This window comes from Melanerpes formicivorus, unplaced genomic scaffold (genome assembly GCF_026170545.1).
Source record: "Melanerpes formicivorus ecotype bairdi unplaced genomic scaffold, bMelFor1.0.p_v2 SCAF_62, whole genome shotgun sequence".
In the NCBI taxonomy this organism is placed as follows: Eukaryota; Metazoa; Chordata; class Aves; order Piciformes; family Picidae; genus Melanerpes; species Melanerpes formicivorus.
Window position 1 is genome coordinate 2,776,369 of NW_027142414.1, and position 23,787 is coordinate 2,800,155.

General features: G+C 41.3%; 1 protein-coding gene across 3 annotated transcripts in view; it reads left to right on the top strand.

Annotated features, from left to right (window-relative positions):
- RGS6 (regulator of G protein signaling 6) overlaps nt 1-23,787 on the top strand; it is a 296,480-nt gene that overhangs the window by 13,639 nt on the left and 259,054 nt on the right. For all 3 annotated transcript variants that reach the window (XM_068162146.1, XM_068162148.1, XM_068162147.1), the window contains exon 2: nt 2,224-2,328. In XM_068162146.1, the coding sequence (XP_068018247.1) occupies nt 2,245-2,328 (84 nt within the window). In that variant the 5' untranslated portion in view covers nt 2,224-2,244. The remainder of the gene's footprint in view (nt 1-2,223; nt 2,329-23,787) is intronic.

Below are 23,787 nucleotides of genomic sequence, written 5' to 3' on the forward strand. Positions count from 1 at the left end.
GGCCAGCAGGAGCAGGGAGGTCATTCTGCCTGTACACTGCACTGGTTAGGCCACACCTCGAGTACTGTGTCCAGTTCTGGGCCCCTCAGTTTAGGAAGGATGTTGACTTGCTGGAACGAGTCCAGAGAAGGGCAACAAAGTTGGTGAGGGGCTTGGAACACAAGCCCTATGAGGAGAGGCTGAGGGAGCTGGGCTTGCTTAGCCTGGAGAGGAGGAGACTGAGGGGTGACCTTATTGCTCTCTACAACTACCTGAAGGGAGGTTGTAGACAGGTGGATGTTGGTCTCTTCTCCCAGGCAGCCACTACCAGACCAAGAGGGCACAGTCTCAGGCTGCGCCAGGGGAGGTTTAGGTTGGATGTTAGGAAGAAGTTCTATACAGAGAGAGTGATTGCCCATTGGAATGAGCTGCCTGGGGAGGTGGTGGAGTCACCATCATTGGAGGTGTTCAGGAGGAGACTTGATAGGGTGCTTGGTGCCATGGTTTAGTTGTTTAGGTGGGTTGGATTGGTTGATGGGATGGACGTGATGATCTTGAAGATCTCTTCCAGTCTGGTCTGGTCTGGTCTATTCTATTCTATTCACGGTTTTACCTAGGTAACCTATTCCATTTCCTTCTTAGCTGATGATCTGGTGCAGCACTGCAGTTTTGGGGCTTCTAGGAAGATATGAGAGTTTAACAGGAGTTAAAATAAGTTTGTGTTTTTTAAATGGTGTCTAAATTGGTCTGAACATGCCTTTGAGAGGTGACATATATGTATATTGTTTAATTGGACCTCGAACCCTATTACTGAGTTTCAGAACTGGTGTGTGCATTAACAAATGCATTTTTTGCCCATGGCTGTGTGTGCATACATACTTTACAAAAGAAAGAAATGTAAGAATCTAGATTGATTTAGATTATTTAACCTTGGTCTCTATTATCTCATGCTTAAAGGGATGTCTCAGCTGCTTTTGGCTTCACTGAAGGATGCCATATTACAGCTTTTTCACTGTTGCAACAGGACAGAGCTTGGATATAGTCTGAGGTTACCAGATTGTGGCACTTGGCTTGACCTTGGGAGCTGATAACTGACAGCTAGAATGCCTTGGGGTTTTATACATATATAGCATATAATTACATGCATAATATTCTATGCTGGGGAACTTTGTCACCTGGGGGAATGTGGAAAGTGGATAGGGAAATAAGTAGGAAAGTATCTTCTTCCTTAAATGAAGGGAGACCGTTTAGTACTGAATTGTGCTTAGGAATGAACGTGTAGATTATGCAGGTGTGAACATTATTAGACTTCTTTTGTCTTCATTTTCAATAAAATCTGTTGAGATGGGAGATTTCAGTACTTTCGCTGGTAAGGAAATTGAGCCTGCCAAACACATTCAATGCCAATGTCTGTAAGAGGCAATGCTACCTCTTAGACTAGGAAAGGCCACCATAGTGGTGGTTCCACAGAGGCATTCTCCCCCCCCCCCCCATTTTTCTCTTCTTAATTTTTTAAAATGAATGTTTCTGCCTCAAATCTGGCATGATCTGGAAGAGATAAGGCAGCGTTTCTATACTTCTAGAAGATAGTTCAGCTTAAGGACTGTTATGCATGGTTGTCGTCTTATGTCCTGCTGCCTCTTCTCAGCTGTACTCTGAGAAGAAAAGAGGGAGTCTGCTTACTCTGAGCAAGCAGCTATGCCTGGTTCCTGGCTGCTGCCCCGGGGCTGCAGAGAGCCAGATGAGGCTCCAAGAATCTGCAGGTGACAACTGTCAGTGCCTGACGGTCTGCTGCACTCACTGATTCTGGTGGGGTTCACTCTATCACAGCAAGCTTTTTATCCTCCTCAGCTTTTCGTTTGAGAGTACTGCAGAAGCTCCTAGAAAAGTCCAAGTGATTTTTGTCTTCCACCAAGAAAAGGAAGTGTGTGAAGTCTTAATTGACTGAACAGGAGCTCATAAGACCAGAACTGGGGGAGAAATGTGTGTGTGTGTGTGTGCTGTGACCCAAACTGAAGTTGTATGCAGCTTGGTAGTCATGGCTCTTGGGGCTTTATGCTTTAGACAAATGACTTCAAAGCTTTTACCTGTCTGATGTGGTGCTGTCAAACCCTGCACTGAAGTCTGAAGCATGGTTCCCTCTCTACCATCCTTGTCTGTCTGCCTTGGAGGCAGTAGTCATATGTCCTCACCATATTCCCCTATAGCCTGGAGTGATGCTGACTTTTGCTTCTGTCCTTACAGTTTGAGAGACAAGAGGCAAACATGGCCCAAGCACCTGCTGATTCAAGTAATGTGGACACAGCTGATCCAGAGGAGAGTTCTCCAAATATGATAGTCTACAGAAAGGTAAGGATTTTGAAGTGTTCACACACACAAAAAAAATCTTCCTATGTAGTTGGCTTGTAAAAGGATCCCATGCCCCTTTTGAAGTCAAAGGTGTGTTTCAAGCTGCTAGGATATATATCTGAAATACTTTTCAGGAAAGTAGGCATTTCAAACTATAGCATTTGAGAGCTGTGAAGGTTTTATTCTGCTCGGTGGAAGCATTTAATTGTTAAAATAAATATTTGATGACAAACCAACAACTTGAAATTTATAACTCCTTGTGAATACTTGTGTTGTGACTGTAGCTAATTGTTCAAGTTCACTAAGTCTAGCTAGCAAAACCTGTGCACACCATCCAGGTTTATCATACCAAGCATAAAGCATCTGGCATACAACAGTATTTTAGTAGTATTTAATCTTATTTCTTTTTTTGCATAGGTTACATTTTGATTCTTTGCAGGTAATTACTTCCCATTGCATTTTGTAAATTAACCTCTCCAGTGCTAGTGAGAAATGGTTTAGACAAAGGTACATCAAAACCAGCGTTGCATGATGTCAAAGAACATTCTTTCACCAGGATAAAATGTCTTATTCTGGAGTACTTTGGAGGTAGCATATAAAATGAAAGGCAGCAACTTATTGACCCATGTGTTAAAGTATTGGTTTACTCTAGGATAGGCATCTGTTATCTATGAAATGGAATATTTTGGTAATTTAAAGTGGTGATATAAATATGTTTTTATTTAGCCTGTAGCATGCAAAAGTGCTGTATGGTTCTGACACAAATAACATTTCTTGCATGGCTCAAATGAGCCATTCTCATAACTCAAGAGCTACTGTGCTAGCTCAGATTGGGTTTCCTTGCACAGTACAATCCTGGGTAAAAGTTGTGCTTTCACTCATTTTTACACACACCTTCTGCTTGCGTGACTTACAGTCTTGATGACTTTCATATGCAGAGGAAATAATTTGAGTTTCGTATGGAGTTGTTTAAAGTGTTACCTTTTGATAACCATAATTTTGGTTTAGTTGTTGCATATTTGGTTTGGAATCTGGAATTGTTATCATGGGAAAATTTTCTGGGTAATGTGTAGGCTTGTTTGTTTTGAATGTGTTATGAACACACTTTGGCTGCTAATTTGAAAGTAGCAGTAGTTGGTTAGTCAGATTATCTTTTTAGAACCTGTCTGCTGAGAGGTCCAACACCCCAGCAGGTTGGAGCAGATATGGTATATGAAAGAAGCTTCTGCTTGCACGCTCTAGAATTAAGGCATTGAATCTGTGACTGCAGAGAATCAAATTACCTATCCTTGAAAACATTGTTTCATTTGAATGTGCCTCACTTTCTATTCACCTTATGGCATTTTACTTAACGATTTCTCCATTTCTTTGCATTCTAGTCTTTTATTATTGTGGCTGTTAGAATAAGGCTTGCAAGTTCTGCAGTATCCATGGGGAATATACTCATACAGTTTGATTCATCTCTCCTTACTGATGTTCCTCAGATGTCAGTATTATCAGCTCTTTGTAATACAGTCATCTGTCAAAATACAGTTACCCTCAAGAATAGTATGCCCTGTGCATTGTTCAACTGTGTTCTGTGTTGGCAATGTTATGCTAACATATCTGGCAGTGTTATGTTTTTCTTTTTTGTTTTTTTTTTTTTTGAGTCTTTGTTGCTATTAATAATAAGGTTAATATTACTTCAAAGTTAATTTCCATTGGTGGTTGACTTTCTAAATCTAATTTACTGTTTGATATTAGTTTTATGTATTACACATCAATTTTACGTTCCTTAGTGTTCAGAAATCATATGCTGTGTCTGAGATAAGACTTTTATTCTCTTGATTATCTGTCCTCTCTCCAAATGAGTGTTTAGCTCTTCATCTCTCATTTCCTTTCAAATGGCTTGATTGCCAGTAATGAATGAGAAAAACACAGCACTGGACTCCCTGAAATACAGAACACAGTCTGCCAGCATGCTGTACTGTTCAGGGGTAGTGCGTCACAGTAAAAGAAAAGGGTTACATCTCACAGCAGGGATCCTGAGATGCAATTGTTGATTTCCCCTAAGGAAGAAGTAGTAAGGGAGGGCTTTGGTAGTGGGACCACAGTAATGCCTGCTGTGTCAACTGTTTTGTTGCTTGTCATAACTCTCAGGTTTGTGGGGTTGGAGAGGGGACAGTCCTTTAAGTACAGCCCTAAATTGATCATGCATTCTTTACTGAGACTCAGTGGGGTCTCTTTGGAGTTCATAAGCCTACTAGTGAGAGAGAGACACATCTAAATGACAAATCAGATCTTAGGTGGTGCTGAGTGTACCATTGGAGTAACCTCTGTCTGTTTTGTTCATGGAGAAAAGCCCAGAACAGGCTGTTCTTTTTACTTGGGTAGCTAAAGCTAAGTGGGATGAATTTTGGCCATGCAGGACAAAATAAACTAATTTATTTTGACTCCAATTAGTCTGTGATACTCTCTATGGACTCCTGCAAGCAAATGGATTCTAACTGCTTTGATTGCTACAGCAGATGGTCTCAATGATAGAAGTCTTATTTTCTTCTGCCTTCAAGGTTAACCTTTTGGGGACTGATATTTATCAAATTTGGGGACTGATATTTATCAAATTGGGAGACATGTTATTTTTTTTTAATCCAAAATGCTCAGTTGAGCTGCTGTTCTGGAAGACACCTGTGTGAGAATTAGGTAGTGCAGATGCACTCATTAGGGTAAGTGGTGTTTAGGGTGTGATTTGCCCACCCTACACTTCTTGAAATGAATCGTAAGCTAAACTGCGTGAGCTGGATTGACTCGGTCTGCACTGACTATCATGGGTGCCTCAACACCCAGCTGTCAGATATTGCGGTCATATGGTAGGCATCTGTAAATAAGCAAGCTGTATCCTACTGCTAGGATTTGTTCTTCCTCTCACCTCTCTCTGTGTCTAGGTGCTTAGCCCTAGGCTGGTTACAGGGCTATGAGCAATGCCACAATAAGGATGCGCTGTCATTTATCTTGTGTGGCACAGTGACGTCCAATGAAAAATTTAAGGGCACTGCAGAAACTGTGTTGCCATTTAAGCACTGCTCTGTGAATAAAATGTGGGAACCAGGTTTTCTTAAAATCAGTCTGGCCACAACTGTAGAAGATGCTGATTTTTATTTTTTTTTAATTACTGCTGGAAGAGTGGCTCACAGTGCTTTAAAAGACGGTTTGCAATGCACTACTCTCCTTTTCGTGGGAGCAGGTAATGTCAGCACACAGGAGCCTCTGTTGAAGTGAGTGGCATTCCAGTCCTCACTTCAATCTGTGAGTGGTGTGTGGGTGCTGCAGCATGGAAGGGGAAAAAAGGCAATAAAAATCCAGTGAGATGAGAGAAAAACACTCCAAGCAAACAGCAACAGAAAACAGCAATTGATTTTTAAATGCCTGTCACATTCCCTTGAGATCCAGTCACCTTTGATTGCCTTTCTGGCTTCTAAGCGCTGATTTCTGTGTCCCAGTGGCTCCTTGGCTTAGTTCAGTAATCCAGGTCTGAAAGTTCACCTTCTGCAGACCATCTTGAGAGATAAATGGTTCATGGACACCTTCTAGTACAAGGCCTACTAGATGACCTATTACCAAAATAATTTGGCAAATAAAGTGTTATAGTATCGTAGTATCAGTCAGGGTTGGAAGGGACCACAAAGATCATCTAGTTCCAACTCCGCACTAGATCAGGCTGGCCAGAGCCTCATCCAGCCTGGGCTTAAACACCTCCAGGGACGGGGCCTCAACCACCTCCCTGGACAACCCATTCCAGGGCTTCACCGCTGTCATGGTGAAGAACTTCCTCCTCACGTCCAGCCTGAATCTCCCCACCTCCAGCTTCATTCCATTCCCCCTAGTCCTATCACTACCTGAGATCCTGAGAAGTCCCTCCCCAGCCTTCTTGTAGCCCCCCTTCAGATACTGGAAGGCCACAATTAGGTCACCTTGGAGCCTTCTCTTCTGCAGACTGAACAGCCCCAACTCCTTCAGTCTGTCCTCATAGGAGAGGTGCTCCAGCCCTCTGAACATCCTCGTGCCCCTTCTCTGGACACGCTCCAGCACATCCATATCCCTCTTGTAACAGGGTCTCCAGAGCTGGACGCAGTACTCCAGGTGGGGTCTCACATAAAGGATGGTGGAAAATTGTCATGCCACTGAAAGAAAAGAAAAATAAAAATGTTCAGGGTTTGACCTTTCTAATTTTGTATCATTTTACCAGACACATCTATATCTGCTTGCTAACACAGGCACTTTGAGTTAAATTTTGAAATTTTTGTGGTAACTCATCATAAATCTTTTGAACAAGCAGGAAAATCTAATTTCCAGAGGCAATTACTGTTCTAAGTAAATGTAATACAAACTTGCAGCTGCCACAAGATGCTTTCGGGAAAAAATGTGTTATTTGCTACCTTCAGGACTTGGCAGCCTTACCCTGTTTTAAAATGCTGGTTTAGGATCTGACATGTAATCATTAAAAACCAAACCACCACCACCATCACAAACCCCAAACTGAAAGTGAACCCAAACCAACCCCCCTCTGACTACTCTTCATTTGCTCTTTGTTTTTCATGTGCTGTTTAGCACAACTTACCTCAATAGAACACTAAGCAACCAAAGCAGTTAAAATCCATAAGGGTATAGTCCAAATGAGGACTTGTTACAAAGAAAGACAAAGCTGCAGTGTGTTAAAATGAGATGGATTTAATGCATACAACTTTAATACATTATTAAATTAAAGCAGTCTGTATCTTTTTTTTTTCCCCTGGTTTTCTAACCCTTTGAAGATTTTGTGATGTTCCAGTGAGAAGCAGAAGAACCTAACATGCATTTCAAGTGTTGAATACTTTTAGCATATCTTTTGATAAATAACCCTCCAAAGTAGCATTCTTAATGTTGGAAAAGGTATTTAAACTCAATCTTGTTACCAGGATGTCTTAACAGGCAGGTTTAGGCAGCAGGGCATCTTCAGTTCTGTATCAATGGGGATCTGATCAATGCTCAGCAAGAGCTAAAGGGTGGGATGCAAGAGGATGGGGCTGGGATCTTCTCAGAGGTGCCCAGAGACAGGACAAGGGGTAAAGGGCACAAACTGGAAGCCATGGAGGTTCCATCTGAACATGAGGTGAAACATCCTTTCTATGAGAATGCAGGAGCTCTGAAGCAGGCTGCCCAGCGTTGTGGAGTCTCCATCTCTGGAGAGATTAAAACTCACTTGGACATGACCCTGGGCAACTTGGTCTGGGTGATGACCCTTCTTTATCAGGCAGGTTGCACTAGATGATCCCTGTAGGTCCCTTCCAACCTCTATCATTCTGTGATTCTGTATTGCACATTGAAAAGGTTTCAGTTAATTTATCACTGCAAATACTTCTGTGCCATGGCTGTGAACAAAAGCTGACTGTTTTGTGAAACCTTGCTAATTTCCTTCTGCAACTGATCTACTGTGTCAGCAACTTTGGGTGCATGTTGCATAGAGAGGGAAGGAATGCTGTGTGGGAAGGTGGGCTACTGGTTAAATTGTGGCTGCAGTAAAGGCAGAGCTGAATGCTTTTCATCTAGAAAATTTCCTCTTGACAATTCCAAGTCATAGGACAGTTGGGACCAGTATTGTGCAGTGGCAATGAACAACACAAATATAATTCTAGAGCATCTTGGAGAGAGGTATCCAGGGGAGCGATACGTGTCAATAATAGTCAAAGGGCTAGTTATATGGCATCATCTAGGTCGTGGTGTAGCTTTCTCTGTTGCCATCTCCTGTCTTCAGAAAACATGACCTGATTACACAGGATGGGCTAGAAACAAGTGGCTCATTTAGCTGAGCAAAACAAAGTGAGGTAGGAGAGATGTAGTTAGTCTGTAAGAGTGCTGTAAGGTATAAATACCAGGCTGGTGGCCTTAGATCTTGTGTATTGCATCCCTGTGTGTAGTTAGAGATTTTGGTGATAACCCTATAGCTATCTTTGGTGGTTTCTTTTTGTTATTGTTGTTTTTGGGTTGTGATGTTGTTATTTTTTGCAGTTTTCTCCAGCAGTTGTCCGTCTTAAACTTGCCTAGTTTTCTTTCTCCTCTGGCTCATCTTCTCTGTTCCTGTTTCTAGCTGAAACAAACTGTCTCTAGCACCCATAGAAATCTAATTACAGTGATCTATTACTTTAGCTGTTCTCAGAGGCAGAAAAAAAGATGAGCCAGGACCAATAGCTATGACAACTCCAAAGTATATTTTTAGCAAAGCAGCCAGCACAAATTTAGAATACAGAGATAAAAAGGGAAGGTTCAGCTAGAGGGTAAGATTATGTTATTCTGGCTGTACCACTTGGTGCCTTGCATTTTTGGAAACTGTTCTCTTTTATCCCCCCACCATCTTTCTCATGCCATTCGTTGGGTATTTGTTGTTGTCAGCATTTTAAGTTATTGCCTTGGAGTATTTTTAGCTGTGTTTCTTAATTTACTTTTGCATGTTGTTTTGGGCAAGATGCTGAATCTGAGTGTTTTCTTTCTGTCTAAAACATTATTTTAGCCATGGGATTGTTCCATTTATTGAAAAACAAACCAACATGAAATAGTGAAGCAGTAGAGAGCTGCCAGCCCAACTTGCTTTGGAAGGCAGCTTCGGGCTACTTCAGCTGCAGTCTTCAAACCTAATGCTAGGATGAAAGAGAAAAGGCTTTGGATGGAATTGGATGAAATGCACATTAAACCACTTTTTTGTTTTGTTTTCTGATACAACTTCAACTAAATCCTTATACTACCCTGATTAATAAAGTGTCACTTCAGAGGATTACAAACTTTGTTCATAAGGCTCTGCAATCGAGTTTGAGTGGGAGGATTAATTTCAATAAATAGAATTACATGTGCAGGACCATGAAATCATGCAAACAAAGCTCCATTTAAAAAATCTGTGTTTTGCTTCCTACAACATTTTGAAGCACACTTTTTCATGAGAAGCTGTCATACCATGTGCAAGAGGAAGTGATTAGTTTTATTCTCTTTTCCTCATCCCTGTTGCTGCTATCCTGTGCCTTATTTTGCCTTGACTCTCCAAAGTTAAATCAACAGAAGAAAATGAAAAGTAACTGGTTAACCAGACACTGAAGTGCACAGGCCTGCTTAACAAAGAATTGTATTTGTATATTTGATATTTTAGTTCAAAGGCTACCTGTCTTTGAGGAGGAAAAGAATGAAGAAAGGTGTTAATTTAAATAAGTTATGTTGCTTTCCTTCAGTGTTAATGGAGCTAATTAATATTGCCTTGCGTTGAAGTGTTTGGAAATTATACTTTGGACCACTAATTCAGTGCCTCTGAAGGTAAATTGGTACCTATCTGTGGCATACACAAGAAGGAATGACAGCATTGTATGTATTTTTCTGATGCTTTAACTGAGAGTAGAATGAGTGGAAAAGGTAGGAAGAAAAATGTAACCAGGCAGCATGTGAACAAATTATTCAGATCTGTTTCTTAGTTGAGAGAGAAAGCAGGTCAGCTTGAATTTTGTTCATATTTAATAAAAATGGGGTTCACTGAGATTGAACTCAAATGGAAATGGTTCTGTGGGTATGCATGTAATCTCTCAATAGAAATGAGGGTGTCCACCAGAGTCTTCTCAGAGTGTAGTGCTGAGGGTGTCACTTCTGTTCCCCTCTACCAGCTACTTTGCGTTTCTTTTTTTCCCTATTTGGTGGAAATAGGTTTGGTGGCCATTGCATATGAATATTTTTCCTTTCTGGCTCTGTTACCATTTCACATGGAGTTTTTCCCTATATAGAATAGAATAGAATAGAATAAACCATGTTGGAAGAGACCTTCAAGATCATTGCGTCCAACCCACCAACCAATCCAACCCACCTGTGACCGTTTGAGGCTGTGCCCTTAAGAAAGGGAATATGGTGGATGGAAGTTGGTAAACGGAAAGAATATTCTAAACTATTTCATTGGTGAAGTGGGAGGAAGCACCTTCTGAACTGGGAGTGAGCTGGGCATTTCCAGCACTTCTCTGTCAGTCTTGCTTCCGCCTCTCCACGGTGCAGCAGCTCTCTCTCTGCTCGGCTTTCTGCCAAGGCCTCGGCCTTGAAGACCAGATACAGGCCGGTATTAACTCCCTTCCAATTAACACGAACTGCTTCTAACATTTTTTTTTCCTCTCTTTTCTTTCTCTTTCTATCCCATTCTGGGGAAAGGGGGGGAGAGAGGGGAGAGCGGAGGTGGGGAACCCCCTCTGCTGAGGGGGGTTACTCTCTTTTCTTTCTCTTTCTATCCCATTCTGGGGAAAGGGGGGGAGAGAGGGGAGAGCGGAGGTGGGGAACCCCCTCTGCCGAGGGGGGTTACTCTCATTTCTGTGTTACTCTGTTGTATATCTTTGTATATATTGTAGATATTGTAAATTTGTAAATATTCCCCTGCAAATCCTACACTGCTTTGTAAATATAGCTCCACTGCCTTGCTAATTCAGCTTGTGAGTTTTTTTTTCCTTTCCCTTCAATTTTTTTTTCCCTTTTACCTTACAAGGGGGAAGGGAGGAGGCTTCTTGGCCTTACCCTTCCAACCCACTACACCACCTAATCAACTAAACCATGCAACCAAGCACCCTATCAAGTCTCCTCCTGAACACCTCCAGTGATGGTGACTCCACCAAAATATCTTACATTAGTTGACAGTTTTAGCAAAGAGGCTGGGAACTGGATGGTTGTGGAGGCTATTGAAAATCTCTTTTTGCAAGCACAATTCTGCTCTACTTCTTTGCATGACCATAGCTGCCAGAGCTGTTTTGGTGGCTCCTCTGAAAAGGAGAATATTTCTTTCAATGGTGTTATAATTAGATGCCTTTCCCCGTCAGTAAATCCACACAATTTTGTTAAATACAGGCTTGTAGCTATGTACAAATTAGCTCATTCAATAACTTGCACAAAATGTCATATAAACTTTGGCAGCACTGGGTTCTTGTCACTTGCACTGTTCCCCACTGGGCTCTTAATAATAGAATTAACTGGAGCTGTGTTAATTATATTTTTTTTCTGTGGGGAAACAACAGAGCTACAATAATGGCTCTACTGTTGTCTGTTTGTCTGCTGAAGGTAGTCCAACCATTGACTCGTATCTAGAAAGCTGTCTGTGGAAAAGACAGTCACTAAACCCACTCTTTTTTTTTTTTTTAATAACATGAAAGCATCTGTTCCTTGGTCCTCTGACCCGGAAAAGTGACCTACTTTGGCAGTGTTGGTTGGTTGGTTTGTTTGGTTTTTTTGTCAAGTATTTTTTGACTGGAAAGCGGTTAAAGCATGTTGAGTTACAACAATTTTCCCTTTCTGCCTGCAAGAAGGAAACCTCTGTTTTCTTTTTCAACAGTGTAAACTATGTTTAAGTTGTTCAAAGTGTATTTAGTATCAATAGTACACTCTTCCTCCCACTGAAGAGGGGTCTGATAGTTTCGGAGGGCATAGGAATAACCTTCACAGTATCGCAGTATAACTTAGGTTGGAAAGGACCTTGAGGATCATCGAGTCCAACCTATCAACACAGACCCCATGACTAGACCATGGCACCAAGTGCCACGTCCAATCTCCTCTTGAACGCCTCCAGGGTCGATGACTCAACCACCTCCCTGGGCAACCCGTTCCAATGACAAATGACTCGCTTGGTGAAGAACTTCCTCCTCACCTCGAGTCTAAACCTCCCCTGGCACAGCTTGAGACTGTGTCCCCTTGTTCTGGTGCTGGTTGCCTGGGAGAAGAGGCCAACCCCTTCCTGGCTACAGCCACCTTTCAGGTAGTTGTAGAGGGCAATGAGGTCTCCCCTGAGTCTCCTCTTCTCCAGGCTAAACAATCCCAGCTCCCTCAGCCTCTCCTCATAGGGCTTGTGTTCAAGGCCTCTCCCCAGCCTTGTTGCCCTTCTCTGGACACGTTCAAGTGTTTCAATGTCCTTCTTAAACTGAGGGGCCCAGAACTGGACACAGTACTCAGGGTGCAGCCTAACCAAAGCAGAGTACAGGGGCACAGTTTTGTGGCAGTTGCTTGTGCTCTGGCTCTGTCGTTGCTGATCTGTTTGCTCTGTGCATGTGTGTGTGTGCCTGAGTTACAGTGTTTGAAGGAAAACAAGAGGATTGAAGGAGAATAGAATAGAATAGAATAAACCAGGTTGGAAGAGACCTTCAAGATCATCACGTCCAACCTATCACCCAACACCACCCAATCAACTAACCCATGTAACCAAGCACCCTGTCAAGTCTCCTCCTGAACACCTCCAGTGACGGCGACTCCACCACCTCCCCAGGCAGCCCATTCCAATGGGCACTCACTCTCTCCGTGTAAAACTTCCTCCTGACCTCCAGCCTGAATAGAATGCACCAAAAGCAGGCAGAAAAGATAAAAGAACTGGATGGGTGATGCATTTTGTAGAAAGTTAAGAATTGATTGCTTTTCAAAAAGTCAGTATTTGCTGACTGAGAATTGCAAGAGATACTTAGAAGTAGTTAAAGCAGTTCTTTAACATGCTTAGAAGTATCTGACTCCACTTGTGGGCTGCATGCAAGCTCTGATTGCAGTCTGTTGCTGTTATTGTTGTCTTTAATTGCACAAACTGGATTTATTTGAGACCCAGTTGGGCATGAGTCACATCTGAAGTGCAGGCACGCTGATGCTGTGTGCCCCTATTCCATTTTGTAATTTTCTGATTAATTTTTAAAAAGTTTTAAAACACAGCCCACCCCCACTGTTTCATTTGACAGTCTTATTGTTCATATGGTGTAGCAGTTTCAAGTTGGTGGAAATGAAGATTGAGTGCCCTTTAGGGCACTTTTCTCTCAATAGCACTGAGTTAATCTGCCAGGCTGATGTAGAGCAATAAAAAGGAGATATGGTCTTGTGCTGGGGCATATACCCCATGCCTTACTCCCCCAATTTTGATATATTCAGTTGAAGTGCTGAGCAAAAGAGTCAATGACCAGAGAAACCATTTAAACATGTCAAGTTGCAGGTAACATCCTCAGGGCATTCAAAGGCAAGATGTCTTTCTAAATGATTTACAAAAATATGCAGGAGTGGGTAAACCAGGTCCATTAATTCTTGTCTCCCTAGTGTCTTAATTTTTTTGCATGCTTGCTACAGAAGTTGATGAGGCTTCTCTGTGGCAGCTGTGCTACTCCAAAAGTATTTTGAACTAGGCAAGCAAAATGCATAGGCTGGGAAGCTGGTTAATGGAGAGAGTTTGTAATGATCTTTGGGGTCTCTTCCAACCTTAGTGATGCTGTGAGAGAGGAGGTGGCTGTTTTATCTTCTGGGCTTACACCTCACAGCCAGACTTGAATCCAAAGCATAAGAAAACAATGATAGTTTGCCACTTGTTTGTGGGTCCGTTGGAAATAACTCCATTCAGGTTGATTTTGTAGCAAGATGCTCTTTGCAAAATTAATTACCCTGAAAATGCTGAAGCAGTATGGATTGAGGTATCCAGAACATATCACTCCATCTTGGCTTTGATGGCTTTGGGTTCTGTATCCACAGGTCCTGATGGTTTGATCTTGTGAGAAAGCAGCAGCTTCAGCGAAAAGGTGCCACTCCAGCTCCCTTGGCGCTGTCTTCCCTTGTCAGGGTTAATTCCTGATGGGGGCTTCTCAGATGTTCTTCTTTTGTTTTCCTAATGCTTAGCAGTTTAGATAAACATCTCATCCAGGTCTTGAGCTATCTTTCATTTTCATACCAGCAAAATTTGAGAGAAACTCTTGGAAGGTTTAAAGCCCAGCCCTAGAATGAAACCGGAAAGTGCTGTCCTTGCCTGTGCACTGAAACAACAAAGTCCAGAGGAAAACATCACTCAGAACTGAAGAGAATGAAGCTAGTAGTGAGTATGGTGAAAAATACCTAATCCAGTGATTGGGGATTCCTGGAAATGGACTTTTCCCCTCCCTATAGTGAGCAGTTTGTGAGTTCTAAGAGCAACAAGGTGACAGTCAGTGTGACTGCATTTATCTAGGGCTCTGAATATTTGATCTGTTTGATGATATTCTGTCTTTGGTAACACAGTGACCATAGGTATTTACTAAGTTTGGGATTTGTGTGGTTTTTTTTTTTTTTTTCCTTTTCAAACATTGCTGCCTTAGATCTTAAGCATTCATTGCTGATGCTGGAATCTGATCCAAGAAATGTCTTTCTACCTCTGTGGAATGCATAGCCTACAAAACTTGAATTACTGCTGATGAAATGTTTATCTAATGGAGATCAGCATTATCTTCCTGAATTCCTGAGGATGAGACCTTTGAAAGAAAACCCTAAAGTATTTAATAAGAATTGTTGCTCCTTGTTACTTCAAGAAGTCTGCAAGCAGCTGAGCCAACAGTTGAATAATGGCATCCAATGGCATCCTGGCCTGCATCAGGAACAGTGTGGCCAGCAGGAGTAGGGAGGTCATTCTGCCCCTGTATACTGCACTGGTTAGGCCACACCTCAAGTACTGTGTCCAGTTCTGGGTCCCTCAGTTTAGGAAGGTTGTTGACTTGCTGGAATGAGTCCAGAGAAGAGCAACAAAGTTGGTGAGGGGTTTGGAACACAAGCCCTATGAGGAAAGACTGAGGGAGCTGGGGCTGCTCAGCCTGGAGAAGAGGAGACTCAGGGGTGACCTTATCACTCTCTACAACTACCTGAAGGGAGGTTGTAGACAGGCGGATGATGGTCTCTTCTCCCAGGCAGCCAGTACCAGAACAAGAGGACACAGTCTCAGGCTGCACCAGGGGACGTTCAGGTTGGATGTTAGGAAGAAGTTCTATACAGAAAGAGTGATTGCGCTATGGAATGGGCTGCCCGGGGAGGTGGTGGAGTCGCCGTCATTGAAGGTGTTCAGGAGGAGACTTGATGGGATGCTTGGTGCCATGGGTTAGCTGTTTGGGTGGGTTGGATTGGTTGATGGGTTGGACACGATGATCTTGAAGGTCTCTTTCAACCTGGTTTGGTTTATTCTAATAAAGGTTTATTCTAATATTCTAATAATTATCAAGTGGCTCTATAATTCATCGAGGAACTACATTCTGTGAGGTACATGTATTTGAGGATATCAGGATGATCATTTTCTTTAATGCAGAGAAGCTTTTTATAGAAACTTGTGTTCAAGGCATCAGTAAGTATTTTTATTGGATTCCCAATAGTGTGTTTGTCAAATCCAGAGATGAACACTGAGACTAGCTCAAATACTGCAAATTCACCCACCCAACGTATGACCTTGATTTAAATTCTTTTACTGCTGTGTTGCATGCAGGGATTTGAACCCAGTCCTGTGACATCAGGTGTGTGTTGTCACAGCTGGACTTCTGAATTCTCTTGGCTTTTTTCCTTCCTCCTATGACTTTTCTTACAAACACATTTTCTGTTTTGTGCAGTGAAATATTATGTCATAATCATTACATTTCTTTAGAAAAGCTGTCTTGTTTATCATCCTTATTATGAGACCACTGCAGCAATGGTGTAGGAACTTTAATTTCCTCTTTTTTACTTATGCTGAGAGCGAGGGAATGGTGAACATCAGCATTTCTTTTTTTTTTTTTAACTCATATTTTGGTCTGATGACTTTTTGGTTTTGAAATTTTTCCAGAAGCATCACAAGAAACAGATCCTCGTCTCTGTGGCTTCCTGGCTGAAAGTGGAAATGTATACCAAACCATTTAGGTGCATGTCCAAAGCTGTCCTGCGGGTCTTGGCAGATGTAGTAGGTCAACTAATCAGGAAGCTAATTGAGGCTATTACTAATTGTTTATTCAGGACTACAGAGAAGAGCTTGGAACAGGGCAACTGGTCCCTGTTGGAAGGACCAATATTGAGAAGGGGTGTCTTAAAATTGTGTAGGAAGAACCTCAGGTAAAGTTGGTGCTGAGGAGAGAGAGGAAGGATGGAGGAACACTCTTTTTTTCTCCCATCAGATCATGTTTTGAAACTGACTCGGTAACTTTTGAGGTAATGCTCCCATAAAAATTGGACATTTCTCTTTGGTGTGGCTAATGCTTTTGTGCTTTGTCTAATCTACTCCAGAATGACAGAAGCATTTCTGAGCTGAAGGAGGTAAAGCTTTCAGGATCTTTCACTCCCCCTTCTTGTCCTAATTAAAGCCAGAGTGCTCTTTTTCTCTTAGGTTCGTACAGAAAGAAAACAAAACTTTCCAGAGCTCTGTAATGGAAATACAGCTCTCATCTATTGCCGTGGAAATCAGGTTAAGTGAAAGCAGGGACTCTTGGCCTGTTTTATGTGGGTTCCTTAATTGTGATTCTTCTATTTCTGCTATTACTTTGGGTCAGAACATGAGTAGCCAGGCAGAGAGTGTGGAATTTGAAATTTATTTTTTACACATTGCTGAAATAAAAGCTTCTCCTTGCTGAAAAATTAATTACTGAGTGTTCCAGCACCTTATAAGATATTTATATGTTCTCCTGAGTCCTGTCTCTTCCTGTTTCAAAGTGCTGTCTTGAGAGCAGTTCAGGCGAGAGAACTGCTCAGCTGCACTTTGTAGTCTTCCTCTCTGCCAAGGAGTCTCAGGACGACACTCGAAAACAGAGAGACACACCCTAGGGAAAGTATGAATATTAGATCACACTGGTTTAATCCTTTGGGATACAGTGGCCTCAATTTACTCATCTGGCCTTTTGGGAGTTTTGTTGTTTTGGTGGATAAAAGGCATGCCAAAATGGTTAAATCTAGGGTTCTTAAAGGCATTAGAAATCCTAGGTGGGTAATGCTGCTGTGGTACTATTGTCCAAGGTCTGTGTCCAGTGTACAAAGAACTTGATGGCAAAATCAATTGTCTCTTACTTTAATGGCTTTTTGTAGCGTTTTCATTGTGGTTTCCCCACCTCTTTGTCTTTGAAACAGAGATAAAAGAATCATTTGCTGTTTTTTGCTTCACTTGGGAATGCAAGAGGATAGATGGTGGCATGATAAATAGCGCTCTAGTGTTTCTCATCCTTAAAGGAGAAAAAGTTGCTAACATCAAACCTATTACATAAAGACTACATTCTCTAGTTAAGTGGGTCAAAACATTTGTTCTGTCTGCTGGAGTGGTAGGTGTACTTGATTGGTGCAGCTGCAGAGCTGCTTGGTTCAAATAAGTTCATAATGTCATTTTTAATTGTTGTAATCCAAATGTTCTTGCTAACCTGTCTTGCATATGTTACTCTATACTTTCTCTGTGGTTTACCTGTTCTGTACAAGCCAACTACCTTAGTGCCTTCTCTGAATGACTGAGAAGCTGTCATGAGTTTCCAGCATCTGAACATTGTGTATTTATTGTGTTATTTATTTTCTTTGAGAGGGTAATGACTTCACATGGGAATTTATTTTTTTTCCTCCTTTTATATGTATGTATGTATGTATGTCAGATTTCATGTGCTGAGCTCCATGCAGCAGGATGAACACATTACAACACACACATCTAACAGCAGTGGTGCTAGTAGTTGAGAGATGATGTAGAAAATGTGTCTTTTGAAGGCAGTGTGTATGCAGAGATAAAATGAAAGCTCTCACGAAAAACCTCATCATGATAATTTGTGGAAATAAGATTACATCTTGTTCTGTGGGGAAGCAAGGAGACAGAATAATGGCACAGGTTAATGGGTCCCTCAAAGCCAATTTTAATTATGAGGGAAATGCTGTAGATCATCCTTTTTCATGTATCATGACTGTCAGGCAGGCTGCATAAGGTAACACAGCTGCAGTGTGGTAGCATTTGAACATATGAGGGTGGAACCACCTCCCTTCTAGTGGATCTTAAGGCTTTGAAGTCTGAAGTAGTGATGGTCTTTGTAAATGAGCACAGCATGCTGAAAGAAAGGAAGCACATGCAGATAGACTGCAGTGATACAGGGGGCCAGCTTACTCTGCTTCTAAGGTTAAACTACTGCTGTAGCAAGTGCTTTCCCTGGGCAAGTAGCTGAAGGAAGTGCGTATGAAGTACAGCCAGACTCTGCTGGTGTTCCCAGTTGCACCTTCGAAGTTACATGAGGTGTCAAGACAGTAAGAGTGCGGGGAAACTGAGGTTTGCTGCCTTCTCTGCTCTGAGATGGCACAGGGAATATCACCTTAGGACATGTACATTTTGCTTTCTCCAGTTTGTCTGTGCAAGAGGATTGTAACCATTTGAGGCTGTGCCTTTAAGAAGGATCTTTAAAAGCAATGTGACATAGGAGTAGCTATAGGAGGATCCAGAAGGCTGCTTACTCAGCTGACCTCAGTGTCCATCTGTGCCTGCCTTGTTCCTCGGTGGTACATGAAGAAGCTGGGGACCCATATTAAAGCTAAAAGATCTTTTAGCTTACACAGATGTTTGCCCTGTGTCTGTATCTTACTGAAAATACTTGTAGTCCTCAGGAAGGAGAAGATGATGCTAATTTGTAAGCAAGGCAGCTGAAGCATCAGTAATACTAACAGAGTCAGTGGTTCTGGTATTCTGTCTGGTTCTAGCAGCAGAGAGCCTTTGAGAGCAAAGCTTCAAAGAAATAAATACAAAAGGCTCGTGTTACAGTCTCAGGGTAGTGAACACATTGAAGGTTAGTTGAGGTTTGACACCATGGTAATCCTGAGGACAAAAGGTGGCTTCATAGTGTTGGCAATGGGGATGGAGGTTTGAAATTTTGAGGTCTGCAGGGTAAATAATCTGTCCTGCTGACTTCCAGATCACCTGTGCTTTCTCTCTCTCTCTGGTCACCTGCCATTTAAGTTAGTGTCCTTATTCTTGGTTTTGGATTGTCTGTGCAAAAGGCACGTTTGGATACATTGTTATTGATGATTAGACCAATATATTTGACTTCAAGTTTGCAAGTTAAGTGTGTGACACTCACCTTATTCTTAATTTCCCCTATGTTCCCCCCCATTGTAATGATTTTGGGAGTGATGAATTAATTAAAGTGGCCAGTAGCTTTCAGTATGTAGTTTAGTCTCAAATTAAATTAATATCTTGCTTAAGCCTACTGTACTTCCAGAGGAAAGTAATTTAGTGGTAATAATGTTAAAAAATCAAACATAAATTTGCTGAAGTGGATGTGCCTCTGTAGAATGGGGCTTCTTTCTGACTAATGGACTCAAATTAAAATGAAATAAATATCCATAATGTTTCAAGAGATTTTACTGTATATAATAATTTCATAGACTACTGGAATGCAGCCACTCTCAATTAAGTATAGACTTCAAACCTGAAAGCTGCTTGATATCCAGAACTGCAGAAGTGCTCTATATGCAGAGATGCTCTAGAAAGATTTGACTGGATCAAAATGCAATGACTTAAATTGGAATCTGTCCCTGATACTGGGGCTGATAGATTTACTGTCTTTAACAAAAATAACTATTCAGTCAGCAGTTGATGTTAAATTCTGAGAGCTGCCTTAATACCATGCTGAGCAAGGGATTTGATCTTACCCAGTGTATTACCAACACAGCTTAAGAAGCACACCACATCTGATTTGGAGTTTCCCCACCTTCTAATTGGACTTTTCCTTGTAAAATTGCTAATTTGGATTTGGCTATCTTTAGGATTGTTAATGGCTTAACCAAAACCAATTAAACTCACTGGATGTGCTGCCTATGCCTTCAGCAAGGTTTTGATCAGGACTTGTGCTAGTATAAATTAAAAGGCTTGCTGGATTTTGCCCTATATAATTTTCTTGTAAATGAGGGAAAGTGTGTGTGTATGTATATTTTGATCTTTGAGCTATATTTGTCCTTTACTGAGTGAATCCTTGAGCTGTGAATGAAAATAATTTCAAACAAATGAAGAAGTCTGTTTCTACTGAGAAGCGAGCTCAGATATGGTAGGAACTAGCATATTCTTGTGTGGTTTTACCAGTTAGGGCAATATGATTGTTAAAACCTGAGGTCTGCCACTGCAGACAGATAGTGAGGAAGGTAAAACTTGTTCAGTGGAGAGTTTCAAGTCTGAATAGTATGGGCTACCAAGATGATCAGGAACCTAAAGCATAGGTCTTATGAAGATAGGCTCTATGAGCTGGGCTGGTTGAGTGTGGCAAAAGGGAATCTAATACCTTACAGAGGACTGAAGAGTAATTGCAAAGCTGATGGAGCCATACACTTTTCAGTAATGGCAGATGATATAACAAACAACATGGGCTGTGAACAGAAGCTTGGGAAACTCAAACTGAATGCTAGGGAGACAAAATTTTGTAAGGAGGGCAGTTCCATGCTGACTAGGTTACCAGATGGCAGTACCTAAGGTCCAAGGAGGTTTTCTGGCTGTGGCAGCCCTATTCTGGAGGGAACTGCAGCTGAAAGATCCTCCTGTGCTGCCTTGTGGCCAGCCTGGTTCTCTGGATGCAGTTCTAGAAAGGGGCGAAAAGGGACTTGTGAAAATAAAGGCTGTAGCTCCTTCTGCTACCATTTCATGTTCTGTCTCACCTTGTGGGAAGGGGCTGACTACTATGGCTCTGTGGAATCATTCTAAATTGTTTTATGCACTTAAATTAATTTTGCATTTGATTATTGAATCTATCTGGACATGTTCAGCAGTAGTTTAAATTCTCTCCATAATTTTGCATCAGGGAACTGAGCCAAATTTATTTTCGTTGTTTTAAGCTCAAATCCTCTGTATGGCATATCCAAATATTAATATGATGGGAAATTAAGTAGGAAGGGGAAATTTAGGAAGGGTAACCATTGGAATCTTATATCCAAGCAGTGAAGAAAATCTCCTCTATTAGTAGAGGATACATAGATACTGTGCAATATTCATGTTCTTAAATGTATAACAAAAGTGTAAAGGTCTGTGCTTTTGCATGTAAGAATCTGTGTGTGCGTGTGTGTAGAGCTTACTGTATTTGAAAAGAGAGTGAGTAGGTATGTGGAGAGATGTAGATTGATGTAGGTTGTGGAGAGAAATTTTACACAGATCTGGAATTCTGTTTTTCTTTCTTCAACCCAGCTCACTTCACTCTGCCTTAGTGTGTTCAGTGAAAGATATCAAAAGCATGGCTTTTCCTGTATCACTCCCTTCCTCTGTCAGTGACTTCTTGCTAGTATGCTTTGCCAGAAGACAGCTCATGTGTTGTTTTTGAGAAGGCTTTGGCATTTCTTTCTGTTCTGATGCCAAGGAAAACTAAGACACTATAAAAATATCAAAAATTAAATGAAAATGCTCCTCTAGAGTTGCTATCCTGAAGTTAAAATCTATAATCATATTGCATGAAAGCACTTCTGCACTTAAGTAGTGTAATCTTATACATTTAGGTTAATAATTAAGTTCTTGTAAATTTTGAAGTATCAGATATTTTACTAGGTGAGCATTCTGTCCTGGTTACAGCTTGCCCCAAGTCCCAGGTTTGGTTTCCACTGGCCCTGCAGGGAGGCATCTGGAGAGGAAGCCATGGTCAGTGATGCTGGAGGAGCTCTGCCCCTCAGCACAGGACTCTCTTTGTTCTTTAACCATCAGTATAAATTTACATTAATAAATTGAAGACATTGCTCAATATATATGTGTCTTTCTGTGTCTAAGCAGACTAAGTCTAGCCTTTAGCCTATTGTTTTGCTCTGTCGTTAGCTATACTGGTCAGTTCTTGCTGTGCCTATGAGGATTTTTCTCCTTCTAGAGCTTCTTGTCCCTTTGTTCTCCTTCATTTGATATTTCCTTTTACCCTGTGTTACTTAGGTTAAAAGCCTTAACCTCTAAAGCAAAAGTCTGTTAGCATTAATACATCCCTTCTAGCATTCTTTGTGCATGTTTTCTACTGATTTAGAAGATAAATGCCTTTTTTTTCCCCCTGTGCTTGTGTGGCACTTAGCCTGATGACTTGAGCTCAGTCTGGTTCCAAGCCGGGCAGAGAGAGAGCCCCATCCCACGAGGAGACGATTCTAGTACTTTAATTGAAGCTCTGTTGTAAAATCAGAGTAGCATTCACCTCCTGATGGGTTGTAATGTGTTTGATTTCTTGAGATGAACATGTGGTTTATCATGTAGATATAATTTTTGAAGCAAAACAAAGTGTTCTTGCATTCTTTTAGAACTAGAAATCAAATGAAAGGGTAACTGAAATCCTGATTAACAAAAATACCCCAACTCATATTCTTTCTGCTACATAAATTTAAAGCATGGCTAATTTTCCTGTCTGTCTCCTGTCCAGTAGTGACAGAAATCCGAATGTTTAAGTCACTTTGTGGTTTGAATAACTACGATTTGTGGAACTGCAGTTTAAAGGCTGTGGAACAAGCAGTTGCACCTTACTGGAATTAGCTGGCTGTATTTCTGAACCAGCATTGTGGCCTGTGGAGCTGACCTCCATCAGCTATCTACTCTTTATCGTCTCCCTAGTGCTTATCAGCATTCCACCAAGTCTTAAATGTTCTTAGCTGCTGAGCCCTTGCTCTTCAGTGGCAAATAGTATGAAATGATCAACACACTGCACTTCTAAATGACAAATTGTGCTCTAGAAGAAAGTAATAAATTTTTCCTACAGTTCAGGTCCAACCCAAACCATCTTGAGATGTACAAACAGAAAGAGAAGATGATGCTGCGTTCTGACAGCTGCTTTCTGGTGGTGGTGGTGTTGTGTTTTTAAATATTTCTTCCCCCTCCCCCCCAAAGCATTGTTAGAAATGCTTATTGTGGCAGTTTTAGTTCAGAATCCTCTGGTCAGACTTCTGCAAGTTCTTCTGTTGAGGCTGACCTCCATGTTTGCATACATTTTACAAAAGATGGTTAAAATCTCCATTTTTTTCCAGTGCATCACTCTTATGAGACTGTTTGAGATAGCGGTTCTGATGGTAAACTGTTATGGTGCTGATTTTATGAATCTTTCAATTATGCAATGGCAAGCCCACCAATTGAAGCCATTCAGATTAGCACTTACTTAATAAAAGTGAAATACTTCTCAGTGCCAGATTTAAACCAATTATGTCGAGATTGAAGGCTGTATATATAAACGTGTTGAGCTGTTTATTTTTACCAGTGTGTTGAGCTTTTTCTGTCCACATCTGCTCCATATGAAGAGAAAGCAGCAGTGTGAAATAACTAAACTGAAGAAGTTAAAAACCCACAACCCTGATATAGTGCTGTTTCCAGGGTGGTTTTTGTAGTTTTTGTGGGAGCTGGAGCTATTTGAAAGATAAGACCTTCAATCTGAATAATTTAGAAAATGGTAAGTGCTGTTGTTTTCCTGGAATACTGAGTTGATATGTATTTAAGTAGCTAAAACTCACCCTTCCACCATGCTTTAACCAACTACTGAAACAAGAGTAGCCTTACTTTGGTAGGGACTCATGAGTCAATGAACTCAAGCTCTTTCCTGTGTTCTGGTGATTAATCTTAAAAGGAAATGTTTCCATCATCAAGGAGATAAGTGTTCCATTTCAATGTTTACAGAAATGCATCAAAAAGTTGCTGGAGAACACAAAATGGAAGGACTCCTGAAAGTTGTTGATAGATCCCTTTTCAAACATTGACACATTTTGCTAAACATTCCTGCTTCACAGTCTGCATTACAGAGCCTG